This window comes from Myxine glutinosa, unplaced genomic scaffold, assembly GCF_964187855.1.
Source record: "Myxine glutinosa unplaced genomic scaffold, kmMyxGlut1.1 SCAFFOLD_2537, whole genome shotgun sequence".
NCBI lineage: Eukaryota > Metazoa > Chordata > Myxini > Myxiniformes > Myxinidae > Myxine > Myxine glutinosa.
Window position 1 is genome coordinate 43,905 of NW_027618631.1, and position 21,663 is coordinate 65,567.

The 21,663-nt window shown below is 43.8% G+C and overlaps 2 protein-coding genes across 2 annotated transcripts in view; both read right to left on the reverse strand.

Moving 5' to 3' along the window:
* Positions 1-9,894, reverse strand: part of LOC144889314 (uncharacterized) — a 49,629-nt gene extending 39,735 nt beyond the window's left edge. Inside the window, exon 1 of the mRNA XM_078769441.1 lies at positions 9,744-9,894. The gene's annotated coding sequence lies outside the window, so the exon portion shown is untranslated. The remainder of the gene's footprint in view (positions 1-9,743) is intronic.
* Positions 9,895-21,015: 11,121 nt separating this feature from the next.
* LOC144889313 (uncharacterized) lies at positions 21,016-21,116 on the reverse strand (the record flags this gene model as incomplete). Its single annotated transcript, XM_078769439.1, is given in 1 exon segment — positions 21,016-21,116. A coding segment is annotated over 1 exon segment (101 nt), but the record flags the coding sequence as incomplete, so codon positions are not given.
* Between the last annotated feature and the right edge of the window lie 547 nt (positions 21,117-21,663).

Genomic DNA, 21,663 nt, shown 5'->3' on the forward strand with positions numbered 1-21,663 from the left:
TGAGGAGTTAGAGGGGAGGGGTTAGGGGGGAGTTTAGGAGGGAAGGGGAAAGGGGGGGATTTGAAAGGGATGGGAGATGGGGGAGATTTGGAGGGGAGGCATGAGGGGGGAGTTTAGGAGGGGAGGGGTGAGGTGGGACTTTAGGAGGGGAGGGGCAAGGGGGAGTCTATAAGGGGAGGAGTGTGGGGGGAGTTTTGGAGGGAAGGGGCAAGTGGGGAGATTTGAAAGGGGTGGGTGATGGGGAAGATTTAGAGGGGAGGGATGAGTTTGGATTCAAGAAAGTGTTGTACGATTCATGGAAAACGAACATTTATTGCAAAATGAGTTTCTTGTGACCTTCGAGTCAGAGATACCTTTAAGGACGCTGGAGGGGGGGGGGGGGGGGTGGAGTGCCGGTGAGTTTAGGGAATGTAGGAAAGAGGAACTTTAAGAGATGGAATTTTTTTTTGGAATGATTACATTTGGTGAGCAAGTCGAAAGCAACCTTTTAAAGAGGAAGAAGAAAAAGGTGTTATAATATATGACAGAATACATCACTTCAGGGGAAAGTTTATACATTTTTAAATTGAACAGTGAAAACTATCTGGGGAAATGGGGGTGAAACACGTGGTCGAAGAACGAACGAACGAATAAGAACAACGAATAAGAACAAATAAGGAAATGTTTTTTTGTTTGTGTTTTTAGTTAAGATTTTAAACAAGGAAGTATGGGGTGAAAAGACTGGGAAAAACTGAGAGAACGAAAGTAAATGGACCACAATCGACCGCCGAGAGAAAACAAAACCTCAAGGTAGGAAACAAGGTACAAGACCGAAAAAACACAGCACGAAATAACCGACGACTTTTTATACAGGTATGAAAGATTAACACCGAGAATCTTCCTCGGCACACACTATAGGTACACACACCGAAAGATCAATACAGTTTCGACAAAAATACAATTGTGAACAATTACTTAACTTCGAAAGCGTGTGCAGCTTCGAAAAACCGTCAAACCGGGTTTAAAGTCAAGTCAAACCGTCAAAAACTGGGTTTAAAGCTGCTGCTATAAGTGCCAATGAACAGGACCCATCTCACTGAGCTTCAGTCTCTTCAGTTTGCACCTCTACAGAAGAGGGCACAATGAAACAGATGGCAACAGCAGGCAAGTGGGTTCATGAAAATTGGAGGTGGGCACAAAAACAATTGACATCCTGACTGCCAAACGGCGGGAAAAAAAAGTTTATTTTATTTTAATATTTCATGAATCAGGATTCATTTGACGTGCATTTAAAAATATCCGCACACCCCCCTCCCCCCCCCCTCTCCCCCACCCAGAGGTTGTAGCTTCGACATCTCACAGAACCACCAAATATGAGAGAAGGGGTTGGTGGGGGAGTACCATTAACCCTCTGGAGTCTACTATTATTATTATTATTATTATTATTATTATTATTATTATTATTATTATATATTATGCACATCGAATCCAAGAGGCGGTAATTGCGCGGTAAATTTGAATGCGGTTAGAGCTGATAAATTCAGCTTGTAGACATTTTGGCGCATGCGTGAAGCCGATCGAATCGGCTTGGAGACTCCAGAGAGTTAACCTCACAACACCACCCAATGTGAGAGAAGGGGGAAGGGGATGGTGGGGGAGAACCATTAGCCCCGTGGTTCTTAACCTGGGTTCGACCGAACCCCAGGGGTTCAGTGAGCCAGTCTCAGGGGTTCGGCGGAGGTCCTCCGAAACGCATTGCAATTTGTTTTTTTTTTAGTTTTGTATCAATTTTGAATCTATGTGTAATTACTAGACTACGGATTTTTATGTTAAGAAAATAGGCCTTTTATGTTTTGAAAAGCGGGAATTTTTTTTTTTAATGTGAAAAAATCCCGAAATATTTTTTTCCCCCGTTTTATTCATTTTTTATTATTACCAAGTTTTTCAGAAATCAGTCAAAAAAAGAACAAAAAATGGTAAGCTTTTTCCTGCACAACATTAAGCACTCTGGGCTAGTAAACAGGTAAAAAATGACGTTCAGGTACCTTTATTGCAACCGCATTGTTTGATAAGTAGAGGACTAGAAGAAATTGACAAGACCCTTTTAGGAACGGTTAAAGTAGGTGTTTGAAATCATTATCTTGGTAATGTTCTCCTTGGTGAGGCAGTGTCGGCGGTCGGTGAGGACGTTTCTGTAGACGGAGAAGGACCTTTCCACGTCGACGCTGATGATGGGGCAGTACCTCAAGAGGGGGATGTCGGCAAGCTTGACTCCAGCCGGCACACCAACCTCAGATCCGTGCTGATCTCCATCCAGGATCAAAGCCACTGTCCTCAGCACACCAATGTCGGGATTGCGCTGCAGCACCGCCTTGAACTTGGTGAGCAGGCTCTCCTTACGGCAGCCTCGGATCTTTTCGAGCTCCTCCTTGGCCTGATCAAGGAGCTGGAAGGCCTTGGCCAGCTCCATGCCGGCCTCCTCCAGCTGCTTAAGGATCTTCGGGATGAACGACACGTGGGCATTTAAGAAGACCAAACTGAGCTTGATGTCCGCCTTTCCGAACAGGTCCTTGGCACTCCGGATTGCCATCGCGTCGTCATCGTTCAGCTGGTCCACAATGTCCTTGACGGCCTCGAAATGCTCGGCGTAAAACACCGCGGCGTCGATCCACGTCCCCCACCGAGTCAGAATGGGCTCCGGGGGGAGAGAAAGATTGGGCTGCTGCTCCTTCCAAAAGACAACACGCGACGGGGCTTTGACGAACACCTTCTTCGTCGTGGCAATCAGGTCGTTGACGTCCTTGAACATTTCTCGGACTGTCTCGCAGACACGGTGGAGCGCGTGGGCAATGCAAGTCACATGCAGCAAGTCCGGGAAGAGTTCCTTCAGGGCATGGCCGGCCTTGATCATATAGGCCGCGGCGTCGCTGACGAGGACCTTGAGGCACTCCAGCTTGATCAAGCCAAATTGTTTGGGATGAAATCAGGAGTTGGTCTTCGGGTAGATATCAGGCCAAAGGCCAAATTGAAATTGAAATCAGGCCAAAGATAGCGCAGCGTGTCATTGACTGCACGCACGATCTCCCCGGAGTTGGTCTTCTCCAGAAACATGCACTGGACGAGGTGGGGACGAAAGTACCCCTCCTTGGACAAGCGTCCCGTGATGATGTTGGCCACATATCGACCTGCCGAATCGGTCGTCTCGTCGACGGACAGCCAGATGGGCTGCTGTCCGAGGTCGGCACGGATCCCCGCCAAGGCCTCGTCGTAGCACTTGTCGAGGTAGTGCTTTCGAATCCAGCTTTCATCGGGGATCTGGAGAGTGATGTGCTTCTCCAGGAACGACCGGAGGGCAGGGTTTTCCAATTTCGACCATGGGATGCCAGCGGCCAGCATGGCCTGGCACAGCTCCTGAGCCACGACGTCGCACTTGTGCCTCTTTCCGCCACCAAAGTCCTCCATGGTGGCTTGCGTGACCGTCCTCTTCTTCTTCAAGGCCAAATTGCTCTTGTGGCGGTCTCCTCGGACATGTTGGGCCAGCTCAGACTTCTGCTTCGCCCGGAAAGTCTTTTCACAAGCTCGACAGAAAGCCGTGTCACTCGACACGTACTTGAAGGTGGCCCCATCGCCGCCAGCGTTGAATTCCTTCAGCCACTTGTCACGAAGAGCAGCACTCATCTTGATAGGAGACTTGTTCACACTTTGTGTACACTCTCTCACTGTAGTACACCGCCTCACTGCTGTACACGCTGGGGACGCAACGTTTTGTTTTTGAGATCGATCGCAGTTAAAAATTTTGATCGCAGTTTAAAATTTTGATCGCAGTTTAAAATTTCGAAAAATTCCCCAATTTTTTTTAGCGTTGCCAGACATTTTCGACCAAAAAGGGCATTTTATTTTATTTTTCCCGAAAAAGGGCGAAATTCTTTTTTTCTCCGAAAATAGCAAAATAATTTTTTTGCGCGCAAAAAAGCCGTTTTATGTGAAAAAATATTTTTTATTTTTTCACATAAAAATCCGATGTGCAGTAATTACGCTTATTATCTATATAATAATACCGTAAGGACTCGACTTTGTTATCCCTTTTACGCCGCACCCAGTGACCCGATGCCCACGGCACTAATGGATTTACGATCTACGAATCGCGCTCTTTGTTTATCACATATAGACATACTCGAAAAATCTGAATTCGCCGACGTTGGGGCCCAAAAGCATCCGATTAACAGCCGATACGACGCCATCTTACGACGCCATCGTATTGGCGTCTGCTGGGCGAAGGCGAAGCGAGCCGTCCGCTGATTGGACAGTCGAGTGGTGTGAGCATGGGTGGTGTGAACCAAATGGTCTTTTTATTCCCTTGAACATTTTAAATTAGGATATATAAGGAAACGTCTTTATCGTCATTTTAATAAAGTTAAATGGAGTGATGTTGCGATACTCGGGGTGCGTTGCATAAATCCTCGTAACTCAGAGAGGTGTAGCGGGTGGCGAGACGAAAGGAAGCTTAAAGATAACGAACTGAAAACAGACGAACTATATGTCAATCTCTTTCTACACCGAACGGAAATAAAAGCATGAGAGCGGGAAGGCATGGCCTGAGCACTTCGAGCAGAGAGGATTGATTGGACTTAACTTAAAGAGAAAAAATTGGAGCTTAACGGAAGAAGAAGATCCCATGAGCGCTCCCCTATGCCATCCATAATGGTACACTCTATCCATACACCACATCCTCCCTTCCGTGGATGTTCCACGGGTTTCGGCTAGTTAATATTATTATTATTATTTTGCTATGTATGTTACAACCCTGGTGTTGGGCTAGCGGCTAGGGTGCCGGCTTTAGGATCCTAGGATCCTGGGTTCGAATCCCGGTCAATCGCTGAATTAACGCCAGGGGGGTTGACTCAGCCTGTCATCCTTCCGAGGTCGGCAAATTGAGTACCAGTTCACTGGTAATTCCCTGCTTGTCGTTAAAGGCGGCAAAAAGGGTTGGCGTCAGGAAGGGCATCCGGCCGTAAAACATTGCTTCAAAAAGGGGACCGAAAAACAACAACAACCACAGTTCCCGAAAAAGGCCAACCCCCGCTTGCGGGGAAAAATGGCCGCTAAAGGTGTTTTTTATTTATTTTTTATGTATGTTACGAACAAATGGAAATGTTATTTGGAATTGTATTCCCACCCATTCATGGTTTCTCTGGTCTGTGTTTAAGATAAGTTGTTTCACACTGACTGTAGTAAGTTGAATCAATGAGCAACTTGCTAATTATTCTGTTGATGGTGCTTACTTGCTTACTTAGTTACTGGATTTTGAACTTTGCAGGTGTTCGGAAATTCCAGTGAATAGCCTCGATTAGCTTGCCGTGTGCTGTGCGTCATTGGTCGCGCCTTACTTTGAAGTTACTGATTAATTGAAAAGTAAATTGGAAATGTTTGTGGATATGCAGGGCGGGTTCAGTTGTATTAAAGTCAAAAGTGGATGGTGATTATAAAATATGATTGAATTACTCAGAAAATTAGGTGGAGGTGATATAACTCCTTTGGTCGCAATTCAAATCTAACAATTATCAGTTTTCTATGTAATATTATAATGGGATTTGAGGTGACACACAGTTGAGTAGATAATAAATCCCGTCATCGTAACTATAAGTTATGTTTTCTTCGTTAAAATTTCTCAGTTTTCAGAGGGGTACTGATTAGATTTAAGCATGTTCCTTTTTTAATTTTTGTCATATAACTATTTGCCCGAACTCAATTAAGATCAGTTTGTTACTTTATTTTTATTTTTTGCAGTATGTCGAGCAAAAAAAGGAAGTAGTCGGAGGATTACGTGCGGTACGGGTTCACGTGTTTGACGGAACAGGACGGAGGTCAGCGTCCTCAATGCATGCTTTGCAATGTCAATTTGAGCAACTCCAGCCTAGCACCAGCAAAACTACGGGAACACTTCAACAAACTGCACGGCGAGGGGCAGTACAAAGACGCAACGCTAGATGAATTCAAATTGAAGAGAGTCTGATTCGACGCAAGTGCTACCTTGCCCACTCTCGGCTTCGTTCCAATTGACAAACTGATCCTCACCACGTCGTATGAAGTTGCGTACCTGATCGCAAAGCAGGGCAAACCGCACACTGTTTGCGAGACACTCATCAAACCGGCCGCGTTGAAGATGGCCAATATCATGCTGGGAAAAGCTGCTGAAAACAACTTAAACAAGTTGTCTCTCAAATGACACCATCAGATGCAGAATCGACGACATGAGCGACGACATCCTCGCCCAGGTAGTTGCAGATTTAGTCGCGAGCCCGACGAAATTCAGCCTTCAACTCGACGAGACCACCGACGTTTCGAATTTGAGCCAGCTCATCTTATTTGTGCGTTATGTCAAAGGAGACGAGATCAAGGAAGACTTTCTGTTCTGCAAGCCCTCACAACAACGACAAAGGCAGCTGACGTGAAGAAGCTTGTGGACGACTTCTTCAGAAGCAACGGCCTCTCGTGGAACATGGTGTCTGCAGTTTGTTCGGACGGAGCGCCAGCCATGCTGGGATGCAACTCCGGTTTTGGAGCACTGGTGAAGGCCGATGCACCACACATCGTCACGCACTGCGTCCTGCACAGACACATGCTGGCATCAAAAACCCTGCCTCAAAAACTGGCCAATGTTCTGAAAATCGTCGTTGAAACTGTGAATTACGTGCGAAGCCGTGCTCTGAATCATCGCATCTTCAAAGAGCTGTGCAATGAAATCGGCTCTGAATTCGAAGTCCTTCTCTACCACTCTAACGTTCGATGGTTATCACGAGGGAAGGTAGTGAGCCGTGTTTTTGCCTTGCGTGTAGAATTAGCCCTGTTTTTGCGAGAACACCAGCATTGCCATGCAACGCACTTCCGAGAGTCAGAGTTCATCCTCGCCTTGGCGTACTTGGCTGACATCTTCGACGCAGTCAATCATCTCAATTGCCAGATGCAGGGCGGTGGAGTGGATGTCATCGAATCTGAAGAAAAGCTGAGCGCTTTCCAAAAGAAGTTACCGTTGTGGAGGCGGCGAACAGAGAACGACAACTTCGCGAACTTTTCGCTACTGGACGAGTGCGTGAGCGGGATCGAAGATGAGTCTGAAGTTGGAGGCACTGCTGTACCGGGGGAGCTGAAGCAAGCGATTGCCACGCACTTGGATGAGCTGGGAAAGTCATTCGACGGCTACTTCCCCGACCAAGAGCAATACCCAGCATGGGTGCGGCAGCGGTTTACTTTCGACGTTGCAACGGCAGATGTCAACGACCAATAGCTCGACGACCTCATCGAACTTCAGCAGAGCCAAACTCAACAACAACTCTTCGGCACAACAACGCTCTCAACGTTTTGGTGCCGCCAAATGGAAGGGTATCCTCACATCGCTAAAATTGCCCTTGAGATCCTCACGCTGTTCATTACAACGTATCTCTGCGAGCATGCGTTTTCGAAACTGGTGGACATTAAAACAAAGAAAAGGAGCAGGCTTGCTTGCATGTGAAAATGATTTGAGGGTGGCCCTTGCCAAAACAAAACCACGCATTTCCCAGATCGCCTCCCGAAAAGAAGAACAGATAATGCATTAAGATGCAATTCTTCTTAATTTTTTTTGTCCAATTTGAGGGGTTCCGCGAGTGTACGTTTGGTTTCGTTAGGGTTCGGCGCCTTTGAAAAGGTTAAGAACCACTGCTGATTAGCTTCACAGCACGACCAAATGTGAGAGAAGTGGTTGGTGGGGGAGTACCATTAACCTCATAACACCACCCAATGTGAGAGAAGGGGGAAGGGGTTGGTGGGGGAGAACCATTAGCCTCGCTGCACGACCAAATGTGAGAGAAGTGGTTGGTGGGGAAGTACCATTAGCCTCACTGCACCACCCAATGTGAGAGAAAGGGGAAGGGGTTGGTGGGGAAGTACCATTAGCCTCACAGCACGACCAAACCTATTCAAATTGTTTACAACATGGCATCCACGAGTTCAGAGCGATTTTAATACTTCTGATGTATTTAATACTTATTTAATACCTCATAAGGTTAAGCCAACAAATTTTGTCCCTACCAATAAAATCAACCTCACTACACTTCTTATTAAAATGACGGTCGAGCAAGGCGAAGATCCCGCTCGAATAATCTCGGGGAGCAGTCATCGGGTGTTTGGAACTTTAGAAATCGATGATTTCGGGGAAAGCAATAAACCAAAAAAAAAAACAAAAAAAAAACTGCCAAATCAGTTCGGTTACAAATGAGTTTAAAATTTCCATTTCACAATAATTGCTTTCATTTAAATACGCTATCCTCTCACCATATTGCACAATGTTGGTAATGCCTAATTGTAAAGATCAGCTTTAATAGCCGGCGAAGCCGGTGTTGTGAATGAACGCGTACGTATTATGTTGAAAAGCCAGATTTTGCTGGATCCCTTGAGAATTTCGAAGCTTTGACGCACCAAATCGCTCAATGGAGGCCGCCATCTTGCGGATGCGGAAGTATGCATACAAATTGAAAAAAGTTCAATAGGAGTTTGTTTCACCTGTCTTTTTTTGATTCACAATCTTATGCACCTCTAATTTGTAATTAAAATACTTTAAGACCATGGTGTTGGCTTAGCGGTTAGGGTGCCAGCTTGGGATCTGAGGATCCTGGGTTCGAATCCCGGTCGATCGCTGAATTAACACCAGGGGGGTTGACTCAGCCTGTCATCCTTCCGAGGTCGGCAAATTGAGTACCAGCTTGCTGGGATGAATGATCCTGGTGTGTACCCCGGTTTAGAATAGGTACACCGTATCCCTGCGCATCGTAAGAGGCAACCAAGGGTTGGCGTCAGGAAGGGCATCCGGCCATAAAAACATTGCCTCAAACAGGGAACCATGATTGTCATGGGGCCCGCAAGGCCAACCCCCACTCTAGCAGGGAAAATGGCCTTAAAACGATCATTCATTCATTAATTCAAGACCAACCTCGGCCCGCACAGACCTGGTTATCGTCAACGAAAATCGTCACCAAACACCGGAACCAATGAGATTCGAGCTTTTGAAAAAATATTAAAAAACCAAATCACTTAATGGAGGCCGCCATCTTCCGGATGCGGAAGTATGCATAAAAAAATTGCGAAAAAGTTCAACATGTTTGTTTCACTCCTATTTTTTTGATTCACCATCTTGTGCACCTCTAATTTGAAATTAAAATACTTTAAGACCAACCTCGTTCCCCGGGCCCACACGGGCCCTGGTTATCTTCAACGAAAATCTTCACCAAACACCGGAACCAATGAGATTCGAGCATTTGAAAAAATATTTCAAAAAAGCTTTTTACCGCATTTCGGAGGCTGAAAACGGCGTCAAATATTCTAAAATTGACGAAGAATTATTTTTTAGAAATCTCGCGGCCGGAGGGGATAGTTTTTCACGGCCGGAAATATCCGATGTTGAGACGGAATTCACCGAATTAATCAAGAAGTAAATTTTAATCTCATCCAGGATGCAAATGGTGTCATTTTGAACTAGGTACGGTACCTACTACAGTACTACACCTACCTACTACAGTACTACACCTACCTACTACCAACTACATAACCTACTGATGCCACAGTGATGGGTAAAATAGTGGCAAGAGGCTTTGGCTTCGCCGGCTCATTGCGGCTTTGCAGTCGGGTACTAGTAGTAGTAATAATATGATTATGATATTCACTGCAAGCAACAGTCCCAGGGCCCTCTGTCACGTATTATAAGCATGCAGGTAGAAATGTTGAACGGAGACCAGAGAGGTACCTGGTTGTAACATAGCAGGTTATGTCTTCCACACGCATTGGGCACCGGCGCCCTCCTTTATCCACTCCGATTATAAAAAAACGTTTCGCCTCAACACAGAATCACAACCGTTGCGTTCCACTGTCACTGTCAGTCTATCAGTATCATCATCAACACAACACAGTACCAACCGGAAGTAAGAGAGCTTGCTTAGAAATTGTTTGATTGTATAATGATGCGTTACAAAGCTTAATTTTAGCTTCAGCCTGTATTATATTAGATTCGTTACAAAGACATCGTTATAATAACACTTGAAATATTCAAAAAATGAGACCATTCAAAAAAAAACACAATAATCAACAAGTTATACACCGCCTAGTATTTTTTGTTTCACATAATCTGTAATTGCAAAAAGGCAAGAACAATATAAGCAGCGATAATCCTTACTATAATTCACGGGCCGGTGTTTGTTTTTCGCGCTACTCCTCCTGCAGCTCTGGCCCAATTACATCCAGACTTGCTTTAAAGGATCTGCATTACCCCAATTAATGAAAGAGTGTGTTTCCATACACCGCCCAAATAAAGATATTCGTCAGAAGAACGCGTTCTGGTTCTGGTAGTAATAAGAATATGAGTAACGAAATACATGCATAAGTTAAACAATAAATAAAACGTGAAATATCCAAAGAATGGGGGAATAAACTCATTGGGTGTGTTCCTTCAGCACGCAGCTTGCTGTCGCATCATGGCAGGAGTTTTACAGGGTAATACCCTCGCTCCCTATTTATTCATAATATGTCTCGATTATGTGCTACGCAAAGCAATAGACACCAACAATTAACAATGAACTTGGATTTACCCTAAGTAAACGGAAAAGTCGGCGATACCCATCCAAGAAGATTACAGATGCAGATGATCTTGCGGTTCCAGCAGACTATAAGTATAACAAGGATGCAGCGACACTACGAGTACTACACAAGATTGAAGAGGTAGCCAGCCAAATTGGTCTCTACATAAACGCCTCGAAGACAGAGTACATCAGTCTTAATCAAGATCAAGTTGTAGACATAAAATCACTCAATGGTGAAAACATCAAAAAGGTTGACGAATTCACATACCTGGGAAGCAACATCGCCTCCACAAAAAGATGTCGACATCAGACTTGGAAAGGCTTGGGGAGCTTTAAACAGTCTAGGCAAGATTTGGAAATCTGCGCTTCCAATAGAGCTGAAACGAAACTTCTTTAGAGCAGCTGTTGAATCAGTTCTTGTATATGGGGCAATTACATGGACCTTGACATCACTAGAAAAGGCCCTGGATGGTGCATACACTCGCATGCTCAGAGCAGCCCTTAACATCTCATGGAAAGAGCAACCCACAAAATATGAATTGTATGCAAAAATCCCACCAATCAGTGTAACCATACGTCAACGTAGATTAAGATTCGCTGGGCACTGCTGGAGAAACAAAGATGAGCTCGCAAGCGATGTTTTACTTTGGTTACCAACTCACGGCAAACAGGCACCAGGGAGACCTGCGAAAACATATATCGATCAGCTTACAAATGATACTGGGTGTCTGGTTAACGAACTACCTAATGCCATGAGTGACAGAGATGAATGGAAGAAACGTGTCATGGAATGCCGAGCTAGCTCGACGCAGTAGTCGTAGTAGAATCAAACAAGCCGCTTGGCAAGCAAAAGCAAGCTGCTTACTAATGGAACATCTCAGGTGAGGAGGCATCAATTTTGAAGTCTGGAAATGAGAATCACGACGGCATATCAGGGATATATAGAGAGATACTGTATTCAAAATATTCATTCATACATTTACAGTATGTATAGAGATTCATTGATTGGCTATCAGATGTTCGACCACGATATCGATAGGTTAACGATTTCCGAATATTGCCACGCTCTCTCTCTCTCTCTTTGCCTCTGACCCTCCCCTCCCCCCCCCCCCCCCCCCCCCCCCCCACCTAATGGACGTACTTGGGAGGTCAATACGTTCTACGTGTGTGGGTCGCACAGTTTAAGCAGTCAGATGTGACCGAGCGAAGTTATCAATTTAAATGCTGACCCAACTTTATGCTCCCACTCACCAACACAGTATGCAAATGAATGCCAATCCAGTAATGCAATGCAAATTCAAAACGGTGGAATGAATGCAAATCCTTTACTCAGGATAAACCAAAACACAGGATATACAACCAAGCAATACAAAAACCAGAGGAAATCCCATATACATGTGGGGGTAAGGAATAAGTAATTAAAAAAAGACAGACAGGTACCAAGACAACACAGACAAGACAATCAAACGCCCCAACAGATATCCCTATCTAATCCCAAGGAGGGAAGGGAAGAAAATAACAAAATAATATTTTCCAGCGTATAAAGAAAAACAATAACGAAAAGAACCAGGGAGGGGGGGGGGTATTCAGGCCTGTGAGATGACTTCAAACGGCCCCGTCTCACCAACAGACTCCAAATATGGCGCTCTTCCAGTGGCCCCAGTATCAGCCGCAGGCCCCAAAGATGGCACCTCACCTTCTTTTTTTCTTTCTTTTTCCTCTTTCTCTCTCTCTCTCTCTCTCTCTCTCTCTCTCTCTCTCTCTCTCTCTCTCTCTCTCTCTGTCTCTCTCTCTCTCTCTCTCTTCAAACCTCACGAACCAATGGATCAGAGCAACTCTTCCAACACCAGGAAACATCACATTGTCTCATATTGGCCAAGCCAATACTTGGTGAGCTACCTCCCTTTTTGCTACGCTACGCCAGATGCACTGTGCCCCGATAGGCTCTCTTCCACACCAGTTCCACACCCGCCCCTTCCACGCAGACGGTGCCTCCAACTGGCAGCCCCTGGGGGATGGGGGAGGATCACTGAACTCCTCCACGGGCCCTCACAGGCAGAGTTCCTCGTTGCAAAACCAGGTGTGCATCATGCCTTCGTTCCTGCCCCTCTCTCTCCAACAAGTCTGCCTTTCTTTTCAGCCATGCGCTTCCTCTTCCTCACTCATTTACTTCACAGACACTTCCGAGGTTCTCGCCCATTAAATTATGTATTGGCTTTGCATGGGGGGGAGAAGGTCGATAAGGACAGTCTTTTAACAGAAGAGTGAAAATAAAATTGTAAGAAAACAAATAAAAAGGAGCTATTCTGGTTCCACAGCCAACATGGCATTCCACCTGAGATACATCTTAATGGACACAGATGCCCATCGTTACCAAGCAACCAGTCCCACGAGTGTACCTTCATTATTCTGCAATTCCTATGCAATAAACCCCATGAGCATAACACCCGGAATGGTTTTCAAGATCTCTGTAAGGTTCTTCTTTTTCATTCCCATTGCTCCAATAATCACTGGTACAATTTCGATGCTCTTCAGCTTCCAGGATCTTTTCACTTCATTTTTGAGATATTGGTATTGGTCATGTTCTTGATTTCTGCGTTGTTTAGTCTAAAAATCGCTGGGCACTGACACCTCAATTATCAATGCCTTTTATATTTTTGTACCTCAGTACGATATCCGGTTGCCATGATTGGTTTTCTATGTTCATGCTTCATGGGATCAATAGGTCATACATAAGCATCGCTTCCTTGTTTTCAGTGATTGCTTTTAGTTCACGTTTCCATGAGTTTTCTGGAAATGGGATATTGAGATTTTTGCAGATGTGCCAGTGGATTACCTACTCCACATAGTTTGTTGTGCCTTTGGGTGTACAGCTGCTCTGACATGAGTTTTTTTTTAAAATCCCAATAGGAGGTGGCTCGTACTTTTTGTTTCTACCTTGCAGAACCTCATGTCACTGTTGGAATGAATAGTTTGACTTACCTGAACAGAAGTGTGTTGGTCACGTGACTCAGTTCTCTTTATCGTGAGATTTCGCTGTTTCTCCCAAAACTTCTCATCGTAGTCATCCCTTGCGTGTGCCTCTGTCTTTCTACTTGTCATTGTGTTAACTTTTAGACATGTTGGACGAAGTTAGAGGACAGGCTGTGGTGAGGGGGTAGCGAGGACAGGCTGAGGTGAGGGGGTAGTGAGGACATGCTGTGGTGAGGGGGTAGTGAGGACATGCTGTGGTGAGTGTTGTATCCAGCAATCACACGAAATGTATTGCTCGTAACGCCAACAGTTTAATCACAAATCTTCAAAACCATCACAGCATGACCTTTCGGCCTGTGGTTCCCAAACTCTTTTGTCCACGACCCAAAATTTGAAATCACATTCTCATCGTGACCCAAATGGTACCGGTCGGTACCTACGATAAAAATTATGAGGGGGGGGGGGGGGGGTTTCAAGTTTGAGGTGTTACCCTGGGTTCGGGAATCCCTGGCCGACAGGTATGCATACTAACCTGTCTAGCCTGGGTTTGAATCTCAACTTAGCTATAAACTGTCATCCTGGTGTTTCACAGGCAGAGCGATTCATCATTGTGTGTGGCGTCCCTCCGATGGACGATAAACTTGGCATCCTATCTGCTGGCATGATCTGATGGACTATAATGATATCTTATGGTGTTCTTCGCTAAGAGTAGGTGAGCTATCGCTGGTACTCTGGCTGAGTTCCACATTCCTGCCCTAACTACCGCCGGGAAGGCAATGACAAACCATCCCATATAATCTTCACCAATAAACTGCTTCGGCAGCACAAACGCTCTGTAACAGAATATGGTACATCAGAATCAGCAACGACTTCACCAAACGTACCTCTTACTCCAGCATCTTTATTTTAGATAGAAACAATACAACATTGGAAAGGGTCACAGTGTAACCTGCAGGCCTTTACGGCAATCTGATTCTATCAGCATAAAGTGCGATACCCCATAAGCACAAGTCAACCGAACAATCCCTTCACAAAAGCCATTACACATTGGCTCTGTGGTATGCATTCGCATACTCGGCAAAAGAAAAGGTTTCACACCATTTCACACGAACTGTAAACCAATGTTTTCCAAAATTATTTTTGCCTGGAACAAGCACAAAATACATGTCAGTAAGTTATGAGCATTAGGCTGCAGACGAAGCTGAATGTCTTGAACCGTTTACCTCCAAAGCTCGTGGATGCATCAAACTACTCTGTCCAAACCTTATGCATACATGCCCATTGCCACCAGGACACATACTCCCAAACGTTTTTCAAAATGTATCACTCACAAATCAAAATCCCATCAGATGGCTGTAGTTCGACAACATCAATAAATCAGTACACCTTTCAAGGCAAAACCTTCGAAAAGTTTAAATGAAACTGCCAGCTATTTGAATTGCCATGTCACAGACATAGACATATAACAACAATTCCATGACATATTTTGGTACGTTTAAAAATAACCACACTTATTTGAAACCTCACCTAAAACTAATCTTTCCCGGTGAACGTTCTGCACCGAGAACTACATCCTACCTAGACCGACATTAGTGGGCGAGGTGAGTTGGCCATTTCTCACAATCTCAAAATTTGGCTCAACAAGAAGTCGGATGCTTAATTTAAAAAATTCATCAAAACAATATGCCAACAATAAATGCACTCTTGGCATTCTGGAACCAAAAGGATCAAGCATTTTCTACGACAAGCCAATCAAAGGATTAATAAAATAAAAATGATGAAAGGTCCGCTAGAGCAGGGGTGTTCAACCTGATAAAACATTTGTATAAAGAAGATTAATTTAACGATCATGCATTTGTATGCAAAATAATGTTAGCAGTGCATTGGTCATAAATGAAACATCATCATGTTGCATATTTAACCCCACAACCCTATTCCCAGGCACAGTGGTTAGCAATGCATTCAAATGTTTATTCATCCATCTCGGGCACTTGCCAATTTTTGTTCCTTGGGTTTAAAAGCATTTTCACTCATTCTTGTGGGGAAATTGTGAATGCTTTGTTGCAATAAACATCTATTTGTGAGCATTGCACAATGACAAATAGTCAAACAATAAAACCAATAGTGCTTTCACTTTACAGGAGTTGATACACCATCCAGGGTGCCTGCAGATACCCATCTGTAGTGCAAAGTTAATGATAAAGTCTGTGTGGAAGCTCCATCTGCCAATGGCAATCCTGATCAGCAGCAAAGCAAATGGACAATTTCTCAACCTCTAAGATTTGGCGTCAACAAAGATCTTCGTGGGAGAATCTGCAATCAAAAGTACACAGAGATGGAGAACAGTGGGCAGAAAAAAAATAAACAAATAAAAAATAAACTCGAGAGTTTATCGAACTAATTATCTCATGAATTCTTGAGAATTTGATTGGTCGAGATGATATAAAATGCTGTGATATTTTGTCCAAGTACTGCAGACCGAAAAGTTTTTAAAACTTCCAAAAAGGCGATTTGTGTTTAATACTGTTCAAGTATATAATTCAATTGAAATAAAATAAAGATTTTAAGGGTTGCAGAATTTATTTTTTTGGAATTTTACCGCTGTTGATGCAGTGTCTTTCACACCACCTTATTTAACATGTTACATTAGTTCCTGTTACATTACATTAGTGCCTTAGATTACGTTAGTGTTATGTTACATTAGTGCCTGTTGTTTGTGTCCTTTATTACGTTGCTAAAAACAGTAACTTTCCTGTTTGGAATTTTTCTTCATTCGTATGAAGCACAAGGCTGCTGGGTAGCATTGTTGGCACAAGGTGAGGCTTTGCCACTCATGCAATGCCCTCTGCTGGTTAGAGCAGGAATTTGCAATTTGGCCATGGTGCCGGCAATAGCTCACCTACTCTTCATGAAGGACACCATGGGATCTTTATCATCTACCAACAAATGCTGGCAGATGGTACTCCCGTTTTAAAACGTCCATCTGAGGGATGGCACACACACTGATGAATCACCCTGTCTGTGAAACACCAGGATGATAGTTTATAGCTGGGTCGGGATTCAAACCCAGGCTAGACAACTCAGAGAAGAATGTGCATACCTCTAACGCCATCCTGTCAGCCCTACTGTTTGGAATGATTTTAAATTTTGATTGACAGACAGACTAAAAGAATTGTCTTGCTCCTCTCTATGCATGCACAATCGGGACAAATTCAGAGCCAAAGTAATCCTAAACTACAAGTTCGTTTTCTGATTCACGTTCAAAACATAACATTAAATTGACATTAAGTGGTTCCTCGATCATAAACTACTTTGGCTCTGAATTTATATACAGACAGAGTGAACCAATTGCTTCACCCCACTTTTCACTTCGCACACACAGGGTAATAATGTAACACTCAAACCTACTCCCATTTGTGGTCATGTATATATTACATATGCAATACTGGATAACAGGGAATCAGGGATGAGAACAGGCTGAATGTGTAACGATTAGCTGGATCTTTTTGCTCACTGCTCATTTGTAGTTCTGACACTTGAATATGGCTAGGACTATTATCATATACGTATTAATCGTTGAAGTGAAGAAACCATTTTGCTACATTTATGCATACAATTTATACTTTCAACCAGGACACAATTAGCATCCATGTCTGTCGCTCTACAAAAAAAGACGTTTAATAAAGTCACGGATGAAGATACAGTGTTGGGTTTGGGACAAGGCTGAATACACTGAACTGGTTGCCTTCAATACACCAGAAAGATGCAAAAACAAATAATCTCAACTACAAGCTGGTTATCCTATTTGCAGTCATGAGCAGGGTCATGGTTTGGGTTAATTTATATTAATTTGCAATCGTCAATGCAGCTGAGTTGGGATTACCAAGAGTTAGGATTAATTTGTGATCACAACTTTGGATATACTGCTGCTTCTCTCTCAATGATGTATGGAGACACTGAAGCTCAAGTACGAAGTCAGGGCTGTAGCTATGGACATGTATTAGGCATTCAACACAATCTGGTACATTGTCAGGCTTGCCACGCTTTGTGCCCATTAAATACAAAGCCACCTTCTTTGCTGGGTTGTTGACTTTTTCCATTGATGCAGTCAGCACACAACTCTCAAAATAATCCTCTCATCTCTGCCAAATGGATTGACCCAGAGCAACTACTTGGGTGGAGTTCTGTTCCTCATTTACATTAATGGCCTCTTGAATTGTTTGGGAAACCTTCTCTTCAAATGTCTTTCAATCCGGAAAATATCACTCTCTCTCCAGGAGGATTGTCAACCTTGTCTCCCTGGACATATCTCAGGCATTCTACAAACTGGCATCCTGCTCTGCTAGCCAAGCTTCCTGCATGTAGCATACAAGAATCATTGGAATCTCCCGTGATGAAGCTGATTGTGAGGGCCTTTCACTCACTCACTCACTCACTCACCACAGGCAGGCAGGTAGGTGGTCTTTCTATCTTCTACCGACTCCTCTCTGGTCTAGCCCCCCCCCCCCCCCCCCCAGCCCTGTCTGTGCTCTGTCCCCCAAATACTCCTACAGGTTGTACAAGATCTGCCAGCAACCCTCTTTTGTTGAAATTGCCAAAATCTAGGCTCTCTGCTTACCTTCACTCTTTCATTCCTCTTTACTCCCGCCTCTGGAACAAACTCCCTCAATCTTACTATAATTCACCAAATGTCTATCTGTCTGTTCGAAGGTACCGCAAAAACGGCTCAACCGATCGCAAAGATATTTTCGGTGGGTAATCCTGGGATCTCCAGGAGTAAAATAGGCTATTGAGTTTTCCCAATTTCAGCTTTGGTCTCCACCATTATCAGGTTTGGACTCCCGCATAACATTCACATTCGCATAACGTTCGTTGTGACGATGTTCTCATTGTGACGATGTGTGTTCACTGTAGTGTTTGACGTGACGGTGTGAACGTAATTTCATAATGTTTTTCGTTTTGTAATCCTTTAATGAACGTTTAATGTTTAATGAACGTTTAATGCCCTTCGATGTCCGGGGCCGCACGTGCGCTACACTGGACGGGCCAGCGTGTACCTTGCCCTGCGCCGTCAGGCTCGGGTAAACCACTGAGCCCCATCCATGATGGGAACTGGGGCTTGAGACAGTGTCCTTCATTAAAAGTATAATAAACGCTGTCTCCATCGATCTTGCCAAGGCCGTAACAGCTATCAGCTCAAAATCCTTTTAACTGTTGATTCGGTACAGTTACACGTATCGGAAATTTGGTACACGTATCGGGAGTACATACGACATAGCGAATGTGAACATTATTATCGATCACAATTTACGATCACGATCATCACGACCATTGTGTATCAAACACGATTTGAAAACGCGATGGAATAATATTTACCGATATGAACAGTGATGTGGCTTTTATTGAAATTCTAAAGATACTGTTTAGATTTTGATGATTTGCATGTGATATGATTTAACGGATGTTTATATGAGTCGCTTAAAATAAAAATAAACCTTCAATTTCTGATATTTTGCCTTTTCATTTGGGCCTCCCAAATGGAGCCCCGCCCATAGGGCGGGTACCGTTGCTAGTCTCTTTAATCCCACTCCTCTCTCCAGGTCTTTAAAACAGCTGTTCACCACCATCTCTTACCTTCCCCCATCCAAAACCTTGATCTTTTCTACCCCAGTTAATTCACCCCAGATCCACTTTTCAGAAATACCGACTTCTTTCCTGGAAGTCCTAGCTGTGTCAATGTGTTTTTTTACCTCTCCCACCCCACCCCCCAAGCCCTCTCCCTCCCCCAGATCTCCAGATGTCCCTGCTCTCAAATGTTGTACTCGTGTGCTTCCCCCTTCTCTCCCCATCTTGTCTCCTGCTCCCTTTATTTTGTCTTATGTGTCCGTTTTTTTTTGTCATTAATGTTAGCTCTTACACGAGCCTCGATCTTGTAAAAAAAACAAAAAAACAATTCAGACGTCGATACCACGTCAATAATTAATGTGGCACAGTTTCATGCAAAATTATCTTGAATAATGTAGCTAAAAAGCTGCTTATGAAACTTTTTTCATCCTGGTTTGCATTTTCTACCTGGGTTATGGAGCTCAAGTCGAACATGGATGGCTTCCAACTTGCTAATGTAATCGGACAGGAGGCTGTTGGGGTCTGAATGCCGTCCACGGCACCAGGCACAGGGGCAGCCAGGGTCTGCAGCCCATTCCCTGGGATGGTGGTGGGGGTGAGGGTTAGGGAAATGCAGCAGTTGAGCATACGCTGTGACCACAAAGTCTCAGGAAAAGTGAAATTGTTCAACATCAACAAGCAACGAGTTCAGACGCAAAGTTATATTTTCAGGTAAGGACAATTGAAAAGTTATTGAGTAATATTTGAAAGAAACTTAGCGTATTCAGCTAAAATCTGAACAGATTTCCTTAAGCCAACATTGGGCAAAGAAAAATGCCACAGATATTGCATATTGTTGGGATTGTAAGTTTTTTTTTTGGGGGGGGGGGGGTGGCGAGGGGCGGGGAGGTTACATTGCCAAGGTCTCAATACAGATCTCATCAATGAGCTGGGCTGTCCCCAACGCAGTCTCAGAAAGGACATGGAAAAAGCACCTCTATGGAATTGATGGATAGAAAGATCTGTTTAGAGCTTGACAACCTTGAGTTCTGGTTATGGATAGATCCGGTCCCTTCCTCCCTCCCACCCCATTGAAGTTGACTGGCCCGAAGACCAGCCATCCTCATCCAATTTTGGCAGAGGGAAACATTTCCTGGGGTATATATTCCTTCAGATGTGGGCATGAAGCTGGCTGTCATGTCTGTATTCGATTTGTGGAATTTAAATATCTCATCTTTCGAAATTGTTTGAAAATTGTCTCATCTTTTGAAACACTGGATAAATATTCTGTTTTTGACAATAATCAGATAATATGCATAGACTAGGTTCATTGTTTACCACCTTGTTGAGTGTCAGGGAGGAATTAACAATTCTATTGTTCTGACTGGCAGTTTTGATCGAGCTTCTTATACTGCAAATCGACTTACCTATGAATAAAGGAAAGAAAAATGGAGAAATTAGCAAATTCGACTCCACATCGACTTGTCGGCCGAAAAATACGGTAAATGCATTTAAAGCAAAAGGTTGTTATGAATGTAATTGTGTTGAAATGACAAAACCCATACTGTCAAAGATGAAATCTAAATTTATTGATTCTTCAGTAAACTAAATTCTGTTCTTTTTCAGTTTTTTGGAGGTGGAATGAAACTTAGATGCTCCTTCAGAAGTCCTCTGCTATCCTCATTTTAAGTGAAGAATCACCAAAATGCAATGAAGCAAAGAAGCACTCTACTGGGCTTCTCTGCTATCGACATGAATAGGCATCTATTATGTAAAATAAAATTTCACAGGGAACCTGAAAGCTCCAGCTGTGAAGCTCATTGAACAGTACAATAAATCACCACATCAAAATGCATTACCTGGAATATGAAATGTTAAGATGTCGAGCTTTGTGGCAGCAGCAGGGACATTCTGGTCCACACATCTCAGAAGCCATCTGTGTGTCGCACACCCCAACTGCAAGAAAGCAGACAGCAAAACTCTAATCTTTTGGTAATGTTATAAGACTGTAGAACATTTACAGATTGGCCATTATTGAAAATCCAAGTATCGAAGTTTATCCTGGTAATTCCAGAAAAATCCTTGCCGGCCACTGTATCAACTGAAAATATCACCAGAGTTCCAGTGTATTATAATTATATTGATCACTGTTTCAGCATTTGTCTGTCCGTCTTTTCACCATGCTCCATACAGAACGTCCATTCTGCTGAAGAAGTTTTGTGGCTAGGGTTACAATCCTGGATTGGTTGGTACTCTGACGTAGTATACTCGACTGAGTGTGCAGGAATTTGTAATTTGTTCAGGGTTGCTAGATGGCTCACATACTATTTATGAACGACACAATGGGATCTTTAACGGGCCCTCAATTTAAGCTAGCAGATGGTATGTCCGGTTTTATGTCCATAATAGGGACAACGCACGTATTGATATCTCACCCTGCCCTGTAAAATACCAGTGACAAGTTATAGCCAGGCTAAGATTTGAAACCAGGTGAAACAGCTCT